Here is a 13,852-nt window from a genome sequence, read left to right as displayed (position 1 = left end):
ATTTTCTGAACTTTTTTGTAATTTTGGATTTATGGGTTGGATGACTTTTAGGTGGTAATAGGTGTCTTCCTCTACTCTTTTTTGTCTGTCAATTTTTTTCTACAATTATAGGTGCATTTTGTGCAAGAAAATGCATTAAAATCGTCTGCCTAAGAAAAATAAAAATTATTTTCGGAACTTTTTTGTAATTTTGGATTTATGGGTTGGATGACTTTTAGGTGGTAATAGGTGCCTTCCTCTACTCTTTTTTGGCTGTCAATTTTTTTCTACAATTATAGGTGCATTTTGTGCAAGAAAATGTATTAAAATCGTCTGCCTAAGAAAAATTAAATTATTTTCGGAACTTTTTTGTAATTTTGGATTTATGGGTTGGATGACTTTTAGGTGGTAATAGGTGTCTTCCTCTACTCTTTTTTGACTGTCAATTTTTTTCTACAATTATAGGTGCATTTTGTGCAAGAAAATGCATTAAAATCGTCTGCCTAAAAAAATTAAATTATTTTCGGAACTTTTTTATAATTTTGGATTTATGGGTTGGATGACTTTTAGGTGGTAATAGGTGTCTTCCTCTACTCTTTTTTGGCTGTCAATTTTTTTCTATAATTATAGTTGCATTTTGTGCAAGAAAATGCATTAAAATCGTCTGCCTAAGAAAAATTAAATTATTTTCGTAACTTTTTTGTAATTTTGGATTTATGTGTTGGATGACTTTTAGGTGGTAATAGGTGTCTTCCTCTACTCTTTTTTGGCTGTCAATTTTTTTCTACAATTATAGGTGCATTTTGTGCAAGAAAATGCATTAAAATCGTCTGCCTAAGAAAAATTAAATTATTTTTGGAACTTTTTTGTAATTTTGGATTTATGGGTTGGATGACTTTTAGGTGGTAATAGGTGTCTTCCTCTACTCTTTTTTGGCTGTCAATTTTTTTCTACAATTATAGGTGCATTTTGTGCAAGAAAATGCATTAAAATCGTCTGCCTAAGAAAAATTAAATTATTTTCGTAACTTTTTTGTAATTTTGGATTTATGTGTTGGATGACTTTTAGGTGGTAATAGGTGTCTTCCTCTACTCTTTTTTGGCTGTCAATTTTTTTCTACAATTATAGGTGCATTTTGTGCAAGAAAATGCATTAAAATCGTCTGCCTAAGAAAAATTAAATTATTTTTGGAACTTTTTTGTAATTTTGGATTTATGTGTTGGATGACTTTTAGGTGGTAATAGGTGTCTTCCTCTACTCTTTTTTGGCTGTCAATTTTTTTCTACAATTATAGGTGCATTTTGTGCAAGAAAATGCATTAAAATCGTCTGCCTAAGAAAAATTAAATTATTTTTGGAACTTTTTTGTAATTTTGGATTTATGGGTTGGATGACTTTTAGGTGGTAATAGGTGTCTTCCTCTACTCTTTTTTGGCTGTCAATTTTTTTCTACAATTATAGGTGCATTTTGTGCAAGAAAATGCATTAAAATCGTCTGCCTAAGAAAAATTAAATTATTTTCGGAACTTTTTTGTAATTTTGGATTTATGTGTTGGATGACTTTTAGGTGGTAATAGGTGTCTTCCTCTACTCTTTTTTGGCTGTCAATTTTTTTCTACAATTATAGGTGCATTTTGTGCAAGAAAATGCATTAAAATCGTCTGCCTAAGAAAAATTAAATTATTTTCGGAACTTTTTTGTAATTTTGGATTTATGGGTTGGATGACTTTTAGGTGGTAATAGGTGTCTTCCTCTACTCTTTTTTGGCTGTCAATTTTTTTCTACAATTATAGGTGCATTTTGTGCAAGAAAATGCATTAAAATCGTCTGCCTAAGAAAAATTAAATTATTTTCGGAACTTTTTTATAATTTTGGATTTATGGGTTGGATGACTTTTAGGTGGTAATAGGTGTCTTCCTCTACTCTTTTTTGGCTGTCAATTTTTTTCTACAATTATAGGTGCATTTTGTGCAAGAAAATGCATTAAAATCGTCTGCCTAAGAAAAATTAAATTATTTTCGGAACTTTTTTGTAATTTTGGATTTATGGGTTGGATGACTTTTAGGTGGTAATAGGTGTCTTCCTCTACTCTTTTTTGGCTGTCAATTTTTTTCTACAATTATAGGTGCATTTTGTGCAAGAAAATGCATTAAAATCGTCTGCCTAAGAAAAATTAAATTATTTTCGGAACTTTTTTGTAATTTTGGATTTATGGGTTGGATGACTTTTAGGTGGTAATAGGTGTCTTCCTCTACTCTTTTTTGGCTGTCAATTTTTTTATACAATTATAGGTGCATTTTGTGCAAGAAAATGCATTAAAATCGTCTGCCTAAGAAAAATTAAATTATTTTCGGAACTTTTTTGTAATTTTGGATTTATGGGTTGGATGACTTTTAGGTGGTAATAGGTGTCTTCCTCTACTCTTTCTTGGCTGTCAATTTTTTTCTACAATTATAGGTGCAGTTTGTGCAAGAAAATGCATTAAAATCGTCTGCCTAAGAAAAATTAAATTATTTTCGGAACTTTTTTATAATTTCGGATTTATGGGTTGGATGACTTTTAGGTGGTAATAGGTGTCTTCCTCTACTCTTTTTTGGCTGTCAATTTTTTTCTACAATTATAGGTGCATTTTGTGCAAAAAAATGCATTAAAATCGTCTGCCTAAGAAAAATTAAATTATTTTCGTAACTTTTTTGTAATTTTGGATTTATGGGTTGGATGACTTTTAGGTTGTAATAGGTGTCTTCCTCTACTGTTTCTTGGCTGTCAATTTTTTTCTACAATTATAGTTGCATTTTGTGCAAGAAAATGCATTAAAATCGTCTGCCTAAGAAAAATTAAATTATTTTCGGAACTTTTTTGTAATTTTGGATTTATGGGTTGGATGACTTTTAGGTTGTAATAGGTGTCTTCCTCTACTGTTTTTTGGCTGTCAATTTTTTTCTACAATTATAGTTGCATTTTGTGCAAGAAAATGCATTAAAATCGTCTGCCTAAGAAAAATTAAATTATTTTCTGAACTTTTTTGTAATTTTGGATTTATGGGTTGGATGACTTTTAGGTGGTAATAGGTGTCTTCCTCTACTCTTTTTTGGCTGTCAATTTTTTTCTACAATTATAGGTGCATTTTGTGCAAGAAAATGCATTAAAATCGTCTGCCTAAGAAAAATAAAAATTATTTTTGGAACTTTTTTGTAATTTTGGATTTCTGGGTTGGATGACTTTTAGGTGGTAATAGGTGTCTTCCTCTACTCTTTTTTGGCTGTCAATTTTTTCCTACAATTATAGGTGCATTTTGTGCAAGAAAATGCATTAAAATCGTCTGCCTAAGAAAAATAAAAATTATTTTTGGAACTTTTTTGTAATTTTGGATTTATGGGTTGGATGACTTTTAGGTGGTAATAGGTGTCTTCCTCTACTCTTTTTTGGCTGTCAATTTTTTCCTACAATTATAGGTGCATTTTGTGCAAGAAAATGCATTAAAATCGTCTGCCTAAGAAAAATTAAATTATTTTCGGAACTTTTTTGTAATTTTGGATTTATGCGTTGGATGACTTTTAGGTGGTAATAGGTGTCTTCCTCTACTCTTTTTTGGCTGCCAATATTTTTTCTACAATTATAGGTGCATTTTGTGCAAGAAAATGCATTAAAATCGTCTGCCTAAGAAAAATTAAATTATTTTCGGAACTTTTTTGTAATTTTGGATTTATGGGTTGGATGACTTTTATGTGGTAATAGCTGTCTTCCTCTACTCTTTTTTGGCTGTCAATTTTTTTCTACAATTATAGGTGCATTTTGTGCAACAAAATGCAATAAAATAGTCCGCCTAAGAAAAATTAAATTATTTTGGGAACTTTTTTATAATTTTGGATTTATGGGTTGGATGACTTTTCGGTGGTAATATGTGTCTTCCTCTACTCTTTTTTGGCTGTCAATTTTTTTCTACAATTATAGGTGCATTTTGTGCAACAAAATGCAATAAAATAGTCCGCCTAAGAAAAATTAAATTATTTTGGGAACTTTTTTATAATTTTGGATTTATGGGTTGGATGACTTTTAGGTGGTAATAGGTGTCTTCCTCTACTCTTTTTTGGCTGTCAATTTTTTTCTACAATTATAGGTGCATTTTGTGCAAGAAAATGCATTAAAATCGTCTGCCTAAGAAAAATTAAATTATTTTCGGAACTTTTTTGTAATTTTGGATTTATGGGTTGGATGACTTTTAGGTGGTAATAGGTGTCTTCCTCTACTCTTTTTTGGCTGTCAATTTTTTTCTACAATTATAGGTGCATTTTGTGCAAGAAAATGCATTAAAATCGTCTGCCTAAGAAAAATTAAATTATTTTCGGAACTTTTTTGTAATTTTGGATTTATGTGTTGGATGACTTTTAGGTGGTAATAGGTGTCTTCCTCTACTCTTTTTTGGCTGTCAATTTTTTTCTACAATTATAGGTGCATTTTGTGCAAGAAAATGCATTAAAATCGTCTGCCTAAGAAAAATTAAATTATTTTCGGAACTTTTTTGTAATTTTGGATTTATGGGTTGGATGACTTTTAGGTGGTAATAGGTGTCTTCCTCTACTCTTTTTTGGCTGTCAATTTTTTTCTACAATTATAGGTGCATTTTGTGCAAGAAAATGCATTAAAATCGTCTGCCTAAGAAAAATTAAATTATTTTCGGAACTTTTTTGTAATTTTGGATTTATGGGTTGGATGACTTTTAGGTGGTAATAGGTGTCTTCCTCTACTCTTTTTTGGCTGTCAATTTTTTTCTACAATTATAGGTGCATTTTGTGCAAGAAAATGCACTAAAATCGTCTGCCTAAGAAAAATTAAATTATTTTCGGAACTTTTTTGTAATTTTGGATTTATGTGTTGGATGACTTTTAGGTGGTAATAGGTGTCTTCCTCTACTCTTTTTTGGCTGTCAATTTTTTTCTACAATTATAGGTGCATTTTGTGCAAGAAAATGCATTAAAATCGTCTGCCTAAGAAAAATTAAATTATTTTCGGAACTTTTTTGTAATTTTGGATTTATGGGTTGGATGACTTTTAGGTGGTAATAGGTGTCTTCCTCTACTCTTTTTTGGCTGTCAATTTTTTTCTACAATTATAGGTGCATTTTGTGCAAGAAAATGCATTAAAATCGTCTGCCTAAGAAAAATTAAATTATTTTCGGAACTTTTTTGTAATTTTGGATTTATGGGTTGGATGACTTTTAGGTGGTAATAGGTGTCTTCCTCTACTCTTTTTTGGCTGTCAATTTTTTTCTACAATTATAGGTGCATTTTGTGCAAGAAAATGCATTAAAATCGTCTGCCTAAGAAAAATTAAATTATTTTCGGAACTTTTTTGTAATTTTGGATTTATGGGTTGGATGACTTTTAGGTGGTAATAGGTGTCTTCCTCTACTCTTTTTTGGCTGTCAATTTTTTTCTACACTTTTAGGTGTATTTTGTGGAAGAAAATGCAATAAAATAGTCCGCCTAAGAAAAATTGAATTTTTTTGAGTAGTTTTTTATGACAAAAAATGCTTTAATGGTGGAGATAAGGGTCTTCCTCTACTCGGTTCGTGCTGTCAATTTTTTTTACACTTTTACGGATTTTTTGTGCAAGAATTTGTATTAAAATCGTCTGCCTAAGAAAAATTGAATTTTTTTGGGTCTTTTATCATTATTTTGAATTATATAATTACATTATCATGATTTAAAAATTTTTTTATAAATAAGTTGACGGATAGACAGTTGGTAGGGCTTATTTGCCCGCTTATGTGTTGCTAGTAATAATAATAATAATAATAATAATAACAATAATAATAATTTTATCACATTTCAATGAAAAATATTTGTTTTTTTTTTGTTTTCAGTTGTACCTGACATCGAATGTGTCATCGAGTGACTTTAATATGGGATACAGTATGACGGGGACATTGGAACGTGGTTGTAAAAAGACGAATTCTTTTCAAATGACACATTTTGCAGTGATTCGAAGACGTGATTATGAGAAGGCCTACGAGGATCCAAATCCCACCTAGTGCCCGTCCACACCCACACTATCCGAATGTGGGAATTACGAACACTACACGTAGGGTGCCTCTTTTCTATTTCTACTTTTTTTTAATACTCACACAGACCCTTAATATTAAATACCTTGAAAATTCAACTATCAATTGTTTTTTATTTAATTTATTTATAAATTTTTAATCATTTTTTAAAAATAATTTTTCATTTAAAATTTATTTCTTTATTCTACTAAAAAGCTTATTGAAACTTGAAAGTCTATAAGCTGAGATTAAGAATTTTTTTTTTTAAATAAATTAGATTTAAGATAATCATGTTAAAAATTTATTAAGTTCTAATTTTTTTTTCTTGATTTTTTTTTACTTTTGAAATCTTCTATAACTGGGAACATCAATTTCTTTTTTTTCATACAAGAGAGGTAGAAAAAAAAGAAGAAAGAGAGATTATTTTCAAGCTTCAAAAGTCCTAATTGAAATGAATCTGTGAAAGGGTCAAATGAGAAACGAGAATTGAATCATAGGAGAAAAGTTTTGTAATTGAGACCTCAGAAACTCTTGCTTCAATCTGTCAGTGAATGGAATTCATTAAAGTCAGGGATGTACGAAAACTTGTCCCCGCAAAAAAAAAGAAAAACTTGCTCAAGGAATATTATATTTTTAATCAATTTTACCACTTTTAATTTACCCTAAAAAAAAATATTTTTTCATCTCATTCACATTCTTGACACATCAGAAACGAGTATTTTTATTTAATAATTTATTAAATTTATTATTAACAACCAACCCCACTAGTAATTAATTAAAAATATTAATGAGTAATTAATTATTAACCTATAATTAGTGAGTAATTAGTTATTAAATATTAACGTTAATTAGTAATAAATTAGTTATTATTAATAACTAATTAATTATTAATTGGTAGTAAATTAAATAGTAACTAATTATTAACTAATTACAAATTATTTAGTAACTCAATTATAAAGTACTCGATAAATCGAATCAGTATTAAATAAACTGTTTTTTATGTTTGTAAAACATTTTTAAAGAGACAATTTAAAAAAAAAATTCAGCAAAAATAAAAAAATAATTTTCAAACTTTAGATATTAATTTTGTAAAAAGTAAATTTTAGTAAAATAACAAATTTTTACTAGTCAAATAATAATAATAAACATACAAGTTACACCAAATTACAAACAAAAAAATCGAGTAATTACCATTAAATTCATTAAAATAATTAATTGTTTTAAGAAACAATTAATATATTTAATGAAGAAAAATTATTAATAAGGAAACGACTATTATTATTTTTTTTTATCTTTAAGAAAAAAAAATGTGAAAGACTTGTCTCTCTGTATTTAGACTGAATTGACGAGGCACCTTACGAAAGAGCGATACGTCCATGGTAGTTTTTAAATTATATGAATTAATTAGATCGTAATTTTGCGATAATTATTATATAAGAAAATTGAGAAGAATATATATAAAATAATCGACTTGTAAACGCTGATAATGACAAAAACGATACCTAAGCGATGATGTATAATAAATCTTATACAAAAAGTGATCCGAGTCTTTACCAAAGTACTAGTTTTTAAGTATTTAAAAAAAAATTTCCTCCGTAATTATTCGTGTACGTCGTTTCCTAACAAAAAAAAAAGTCTCATGGTACGTGTGATAAAGCTAAAAAATCTCCTTTTTCCCCAAAAAAAAAGCAAAAAGGAGTGTATAAAAAAAAAGTATTATTCTCTCGAGAATTTTTTTTCTACATTCCGAGAAGAATATCGAAATCTTTCAAAATTTTCATTCATCTCATAAAAATTACAATCTTATTATATGAAAAAATATTTTTCAAAAATCTTTCAAACCTTCATTTTGACGAAAAAAAAAGTACATAAATTAATTTCGTTTCTTTTTTAATGATCAGAGAAAAAATATTTAAATTTTAGAGGAAAAAAAAAAAAGAAATTGAAAGAAAAAGTGAAAGACTTCGATAAACGATTTTGCATGCTCATCATGTCAATGTACGAGATATTTAAATTATATGAAATATTAAAATTATATTATAAAAAAAAAAAATATGCGTTACTGTGAAACCTCTTGATCGGGATCATCTCGTTAACAATAGGGCAATGTTACACGATATTTATTTTTGCTAAAACGTAGTAGAAACTTAAATTATCGTGTCAAGAGTTTGTGAGAGTGAGAGAAAAGAGAGAGAGAGGTTGTGTGCTCAATTGTAATTAATTGCTTGAAAAAATAATTATTTTTTATCTTAAGTATAGATCATTACAATTTCTATTTACTTAAAGAAAAAATTTCCAATAAATCCAAAAAAAAATTTTTATTTTTAAATTTTCTTTTTTGAAAAAAAAATTTGTTTCATATGGAAAAAAATATTGTAATATAAGGCTTAATTTCAGTGCAATACTCATTAAATTTGTATAATTAAGTTTCTAAAATTAAGATATGTAAATATACGTTCATATTATGAATTTTTTTTTTTAATTTATTTTTTGATATATTGCAATCAGCTTTTTGCTCAATGAGAATAAAAAAAAAAGAGTGGAAGTTCAAATAAAAAGTATTTTTTTTCGCCTAATTCGTGTGTAAAAAAAATTATCTCCTTTTTTTACCGCGCGTAAATAATTCTGTGGCCATCTATAGGTAAGGAATTTTTCTCAATGTTTTAAACGCATTTATGTAAATATATAAAAATAAGCGAAATATATAAAATAGATTCAATTTTATAACCATATATAAATATAAATGTATAATGTAGAATCAATTAAAAGGTTCAACAATTTTTAAAGTGGCGTGGAAAAATGACAGGGTTATAGACAATTTCCCTCAATTCGAGAATCTCGAATTTTTCACACATAAAAAAAAATCTCTCGATTCTCGGATTTCTTTCTTTCGTTTTTTTTTTAGATGTTAAAAGTCGCAAAAAAAAATTCTACAAATCTTTCGAAAAAAAAAAATTCTCAATGTCTAGTGTAGTGTAGATTTTTCGCTTTTCTGAAAAAAAAAGAAAACTTTTTTCCTAGTTCAAAATTAATTTTTTTTTGCTTTTTTGCGATAATAGTTTGTTTTTGTTTTCGAAACTAATTTTTCCGTTTTAACAATCTAGAAAAAGGGTGTGAATTTTTTTGTCTTTTAAAATTTGGGTTTTTGTTTTAAATTTTCCAAAATTGTATTTTTTTTTTATTATAGCGTAAAGTACAAATAGTGAAGATAGTCTTTTTTTCATTTACGAGGATCTCAAAAAAGTGAAGGGACATAAAAATAATGGGGCACCATTGAATCGTTAACATTCCTGGTCGTAGAGAGAAGAATGTGATCTTTTTTTTTTTTTTTTAAGAGAACACAGAATTATAGTTGTCCCGTAAATACTTTGGTGTCTTTCTTTTTCTTTTTTTATTACGTCCCGTAGGGTAAAAATCGTTAAACTTTTATTAAATAAGTTCGTTTGCAATCCAGGCAGTTTATATAGAATATAGTTATTAATTATTAATAATAAATAATAATTAATAATAATGAAAATAATTTATAATTTTAATAATATACAATAATTATTATTGTTAAATTATTAATAATTGCAATTTATTATTATTATTTTTTATTTTTATTATTATTATTATTATTATTATTAATATTATTATAATTATTTATAATTAGATATATTTAACGCTACCAAGCTCGCGATTTATATTTATTGCTAATAATACGTCCTTTGAATAATTTAAACTATGCATTTATATAAAAAAAAAAAATGTGTCACGCGAGGCAAATTAACGAAACGCTATACAAATAAAGTAGTCACGATTTTTCCCAAATTATTATATTTATATCGAACCACTAATTAGTCACGCTTAACTTCTTTATTATTTTAGTTTCCCGTCCATTTTATCTTTATAATTAATTGTCATTTTCAATTATATTTTATATTCTCTCTCGATAAAAATAAACCGTTTACAAATAAATATAACAAAAGAAAACTATAATATTGTCAAAAATAATTAATAACAATTTCTATAAATATTTCAATAATTAATTAGCAAAATTATTAATTAATTTTATTACTGAACATATTTATTAATAATTTTATTTATTATATTTTTATTTTATTAATAATTAATTTTATTAAGAAATAAAATAATGATTAAAAGGACCGGATCTTAAAACGATATCAAAATATTCAATCAAAAATTTCGATAAATATGAATTAGTTTGCAAAATATTTTTAATAAAATTATTAATAATTTGCAGAATTTTTTTTTTTTTGGTAAATTTTAATCTCGTGTCTAAAAATATATAGACTAATTGATGTGAATTTAATCGTGAAAAAAAATTACAAATTTTTCTCGATAGTTGCTTGATTCTGGTAGTAAACTAATAATAATAATAAATAAATAAATAAATAAATACAATTTAAAAAAAAAACAGTAGAAAAAATCGCGTCCACAATTTTTGGAGTAGTTTTATTAGCCTCCTAGGATGATTTAAGTGAAATAACGTCCGATATCACGGTCCCTCCTAACTAATTAGCCGTAGCTTAGACCCAAAGATGCACGCTCTCTTCAAATTTAAAAATAAAAAAAAATAAAAATAAATAAAAATTACAATCTATGTCAGCTGCACGCGGGTCTCTAGTCTTTTTCACTATTTCTCATTTCTCATCATCCCAAGTCAATCATTTTTTTTTTCTTTTACAAATTTTATTTATTTATAAACAATAAAATTGCCATTAAATTATTATTCATATGTTAATTTAATTATTTCATTTTTTTTCAATTTTAAAAGAAATTTCTTTTAGCAAAAAAAAATTTTTTAGTAAGAAAAAATTAATTAAATTTTATAAAAATTTTTGAATTTTTCAAAAAATTTTCATCATATATTGACAAAGATGATTAAGAAATGAGTGAATTCAGTCCTTGAAATACGTAGAAAATAGATCGTACAGTAGAATCTAGAGCTGTAAAAGTCGATGTTGTCTCTCAAAATATTGTGCATTTATAACTGAGCAATAATAAAAAATTTTGTGATTTTTTTTTTTTTTTGATTTTTTACTCGAAGTGCATAAAAATCATCGGTCGATTCTTTGTCATCACACACTCTCTTAGTACGAAACTTTATTTTTTGTAAAGGGCAAAGATTATCGACATGTGATTTCAATGCTTACTCGTAATCAAATTTACAATCGCTCGTAACAATATATTTATTAATATTATAATAATAATTGGATCGCGATAGTCGTTTAATCGGAAATAAAAAAAAAAAACAAAAATTAATTAATATTAAAATAAATTATTTTTTTGCAATTATTATGTATAATTATATAATTTTGATACAATTATAATTTTCTAATTAGCAATAAATAATTAATTTTATTTATCATTAATAAATTAAATTTATCAAAATTTATTTGTAATTTTTTTCTATTTTTCTCTTTTTTTAAAATAATAAGAATGAAAAATTCAATTTAAAAAATATCAATGGAATTTCAAATTTCTTTAAAAATATAAAACGACTATAAAAATTTTTTTTTTTAAATTCAATCTAGTGGATGTGCGTAGTCGATTAGCGAATAGTAAAAAAAGTGAGTTTTATGATTACTAATAAACGTTATAATTACACTGGTCTTAAAAAATACGAACAAGACATTCGTATTCAAAGCTACGGCTGTGATCCTTATTATTAAACGTAAAGCAGTTCACACTACATTCGACACTAATTATAATACATAGTTAATAGGCATATATAGCTATATTATATTATTATAATAAATATATAAATATATATATATATATATATATTATACAAATGATATAAATATTTTCAAAATCGTTACGTTAAAAATTTCTCATTCCAATCTTCGTTTCATGTTTTTCGATATTTTATATTATATTTTTAATAAATTTTTCGTAATCAAAAAATTGAGAATTAATTATTTAGTGTTATATCACATGTATCATTAATTAATGTTAACTATTATGATTCAAGTTTTATTTTTAAAATTGTATATCGTTTTAATAAAAAAAAACTTCTTTTTGTAATAAAAAATTAATTATAAAAATTATATTGATATTAAAAAATATTGTTTAGTGGTAAAAAAAAAATAATTCATCGACGTAATTAATAGTAAATTGATGTAAGTACTTTTAAAAATTATACTTTTTAACAATTATATATAAGAACAATTGGTGAAAATCATTGTCATTATGTAAAAAGTATACATTTATTATATAATATTTAAAAAAAAAAGCGACAGTTTTTGTGAATAAAAAAAGAATCAAACGGCAATTTTTTCGAACAATCTTAATCAAAATTGTAAATAGTTGATAAGATATGTACTGATTTAATTTATATTATATAGACAATAGGTAAAGCTTTTCAAAACTTCGAGAAGGATTTGATAAAAACATTTCTTTCATATTTATATAAATAATAAACAAAAAAAAAACCTTTTCCCTTTTTTTACAATAAAATACAATAAATTTTTTTCGATAAAATTTTTCCATTTTTGATAAATAATAATTCTGTTCGATAAATGACTCAACTTTTTTTTTTACAAGTGTCTACATTTTTCATAGATCTTCCATTTTTTTAAAAAAGAAATCGAAAATATTGTCAATTTCTATAATTAATACTAATTTCTTGTTTCTAATAACAAATTTTATATATTAATCAATTAAAATTATACAAAAAACTGAATTTTTTTTTTATTTTAAATAAAAATTTTTAGTTTTTCATTTTAATATTTAAATTTCTTTCTCGAAAGATTGGAAAAGCACAAACACACATTAAAAAAGAAATTGATAATCACTGGAGTCAAAATGAGTGAATTGAGTGTGGATCAATATATATAAATATATATATATATTATATTAATATGGGATCAAACTCGGTTATTTTCTGTTTTAAATAGAGATTCAAACACCAAAGAATGTCATAAAAGAAATTTAAAAAAAGCAGAAAATATCAGAGACTGAATCTTTAAAAATGATGAAAGTGCGAATAATAATAAAAAAAAAAATACCAAAAAAAAAAAAAGAAAAAATGATGAGAGTTGTGGAAGAGACATCGATGTATTTTCACAGTCCTGTCTACAGTCAATTCGTTTTGTAAACTATACTTAATCTATGTATCCACTGTCAAATTTTTGCCAAATAAATGTTACATTTACGCAGGCGATTTATTTTTTATTCACTTTTTACCCATTTATTTTTTCTTATAAGCAAAAGGTAATTTTAATTTCAGTTTAATTTAAAAAAATATATATATATATTAATTATTATATTATAAAATTATTATTATTATTATTATTATTATTATTATTTATTTATTTATTAATACTATTATAATTAATTGTTTCTTAATTATGAAACAACAAAATTAGTTTTGTGATTTTGTAATTTTTTTTTTTCAAAAAAGAAAAGTAAAAAAAAATAGTGGAGGAAAAATCTGAAATTGTTTTAAATGTCAGCTGCGATGCTGGTGTTTCAAAGGAATTCTATATAATTATAACTTGTTCGCACCAATAGGCTACAGAAAACAAAGATCAAGTTCTAAAATGAGAATTATCTTACTAGTGAAAGAGAATACTACTCACCGGCACTCGAGAAAGTTTCATCAATTGTTGGAAAGTTGGTCTTTGAAAGGAGCTTTAACTTCAGGATACAATTCTCATCCCTTTGCACCTTTCCGCACTGATGAAGTAGCCTGAAATACATTATTATTGAACAATAAATAAACTTTTAATTAATTAATCAAAATAATTATTTATAACAAAAAAAATAAATGTTCATAACATATAAATAAAAAAAAAAAATTATTTTCTGGATTAATTATAAATAT

At 25.4% G+C, this 13,852-nt stretch overlaps 1 protein-coding gene across 6 annotated transcripts in view; it reads left to right on the top strand.

Moving 5' to 3' along the window:
• Positions 1–13,189, top strand: part of LOC127277042 (uncharacterized) — a 229,790-nt gene extending 216,601 nt beyond the window's left edge. For all 6 annotated transcript variants that reach the window (XM_051297854.1, XM_051297857.1, XM_051297856.1 and 3 more), the window contains one exon: positions 5,845–13,189. In XM_051297854.1, coding sequence (XP_051153811.1) covers positions 5,845–6,012 — 168 coding nt within the window. In that variant the 3' untranslated portion in view covers positions 6,013–13,189. The remainder of the gene's footprint in view (positions 1–5,844) is intronic.
• Positions 13,190–13,852: the final 663 nt, after the last annotated feature.

The sequence above is a fragment of the Leptopilina boulardi genome, unplaced genomic scaffold (assembly GCF_019393585.1).
Source record: "Leptopilina boulardi isolate dan_hultmark-lab unplaced genomic scaffold, ZJU_Lbou_2.1 LbouV2_165, whole genome shotgun sequence".
NCBI classification, from domain to species: Eukaryota; Metazoa; Arthropoda; class Insecta; order Hymenoptera; family Figitidae; genus Leptopilina; species Leptopilina boulardi.
The sequence above is the reverse complement of the archived record's forward strand: the minus strand, read 5'-3'. Positions and strand labels throughout refer to the sequence as shown.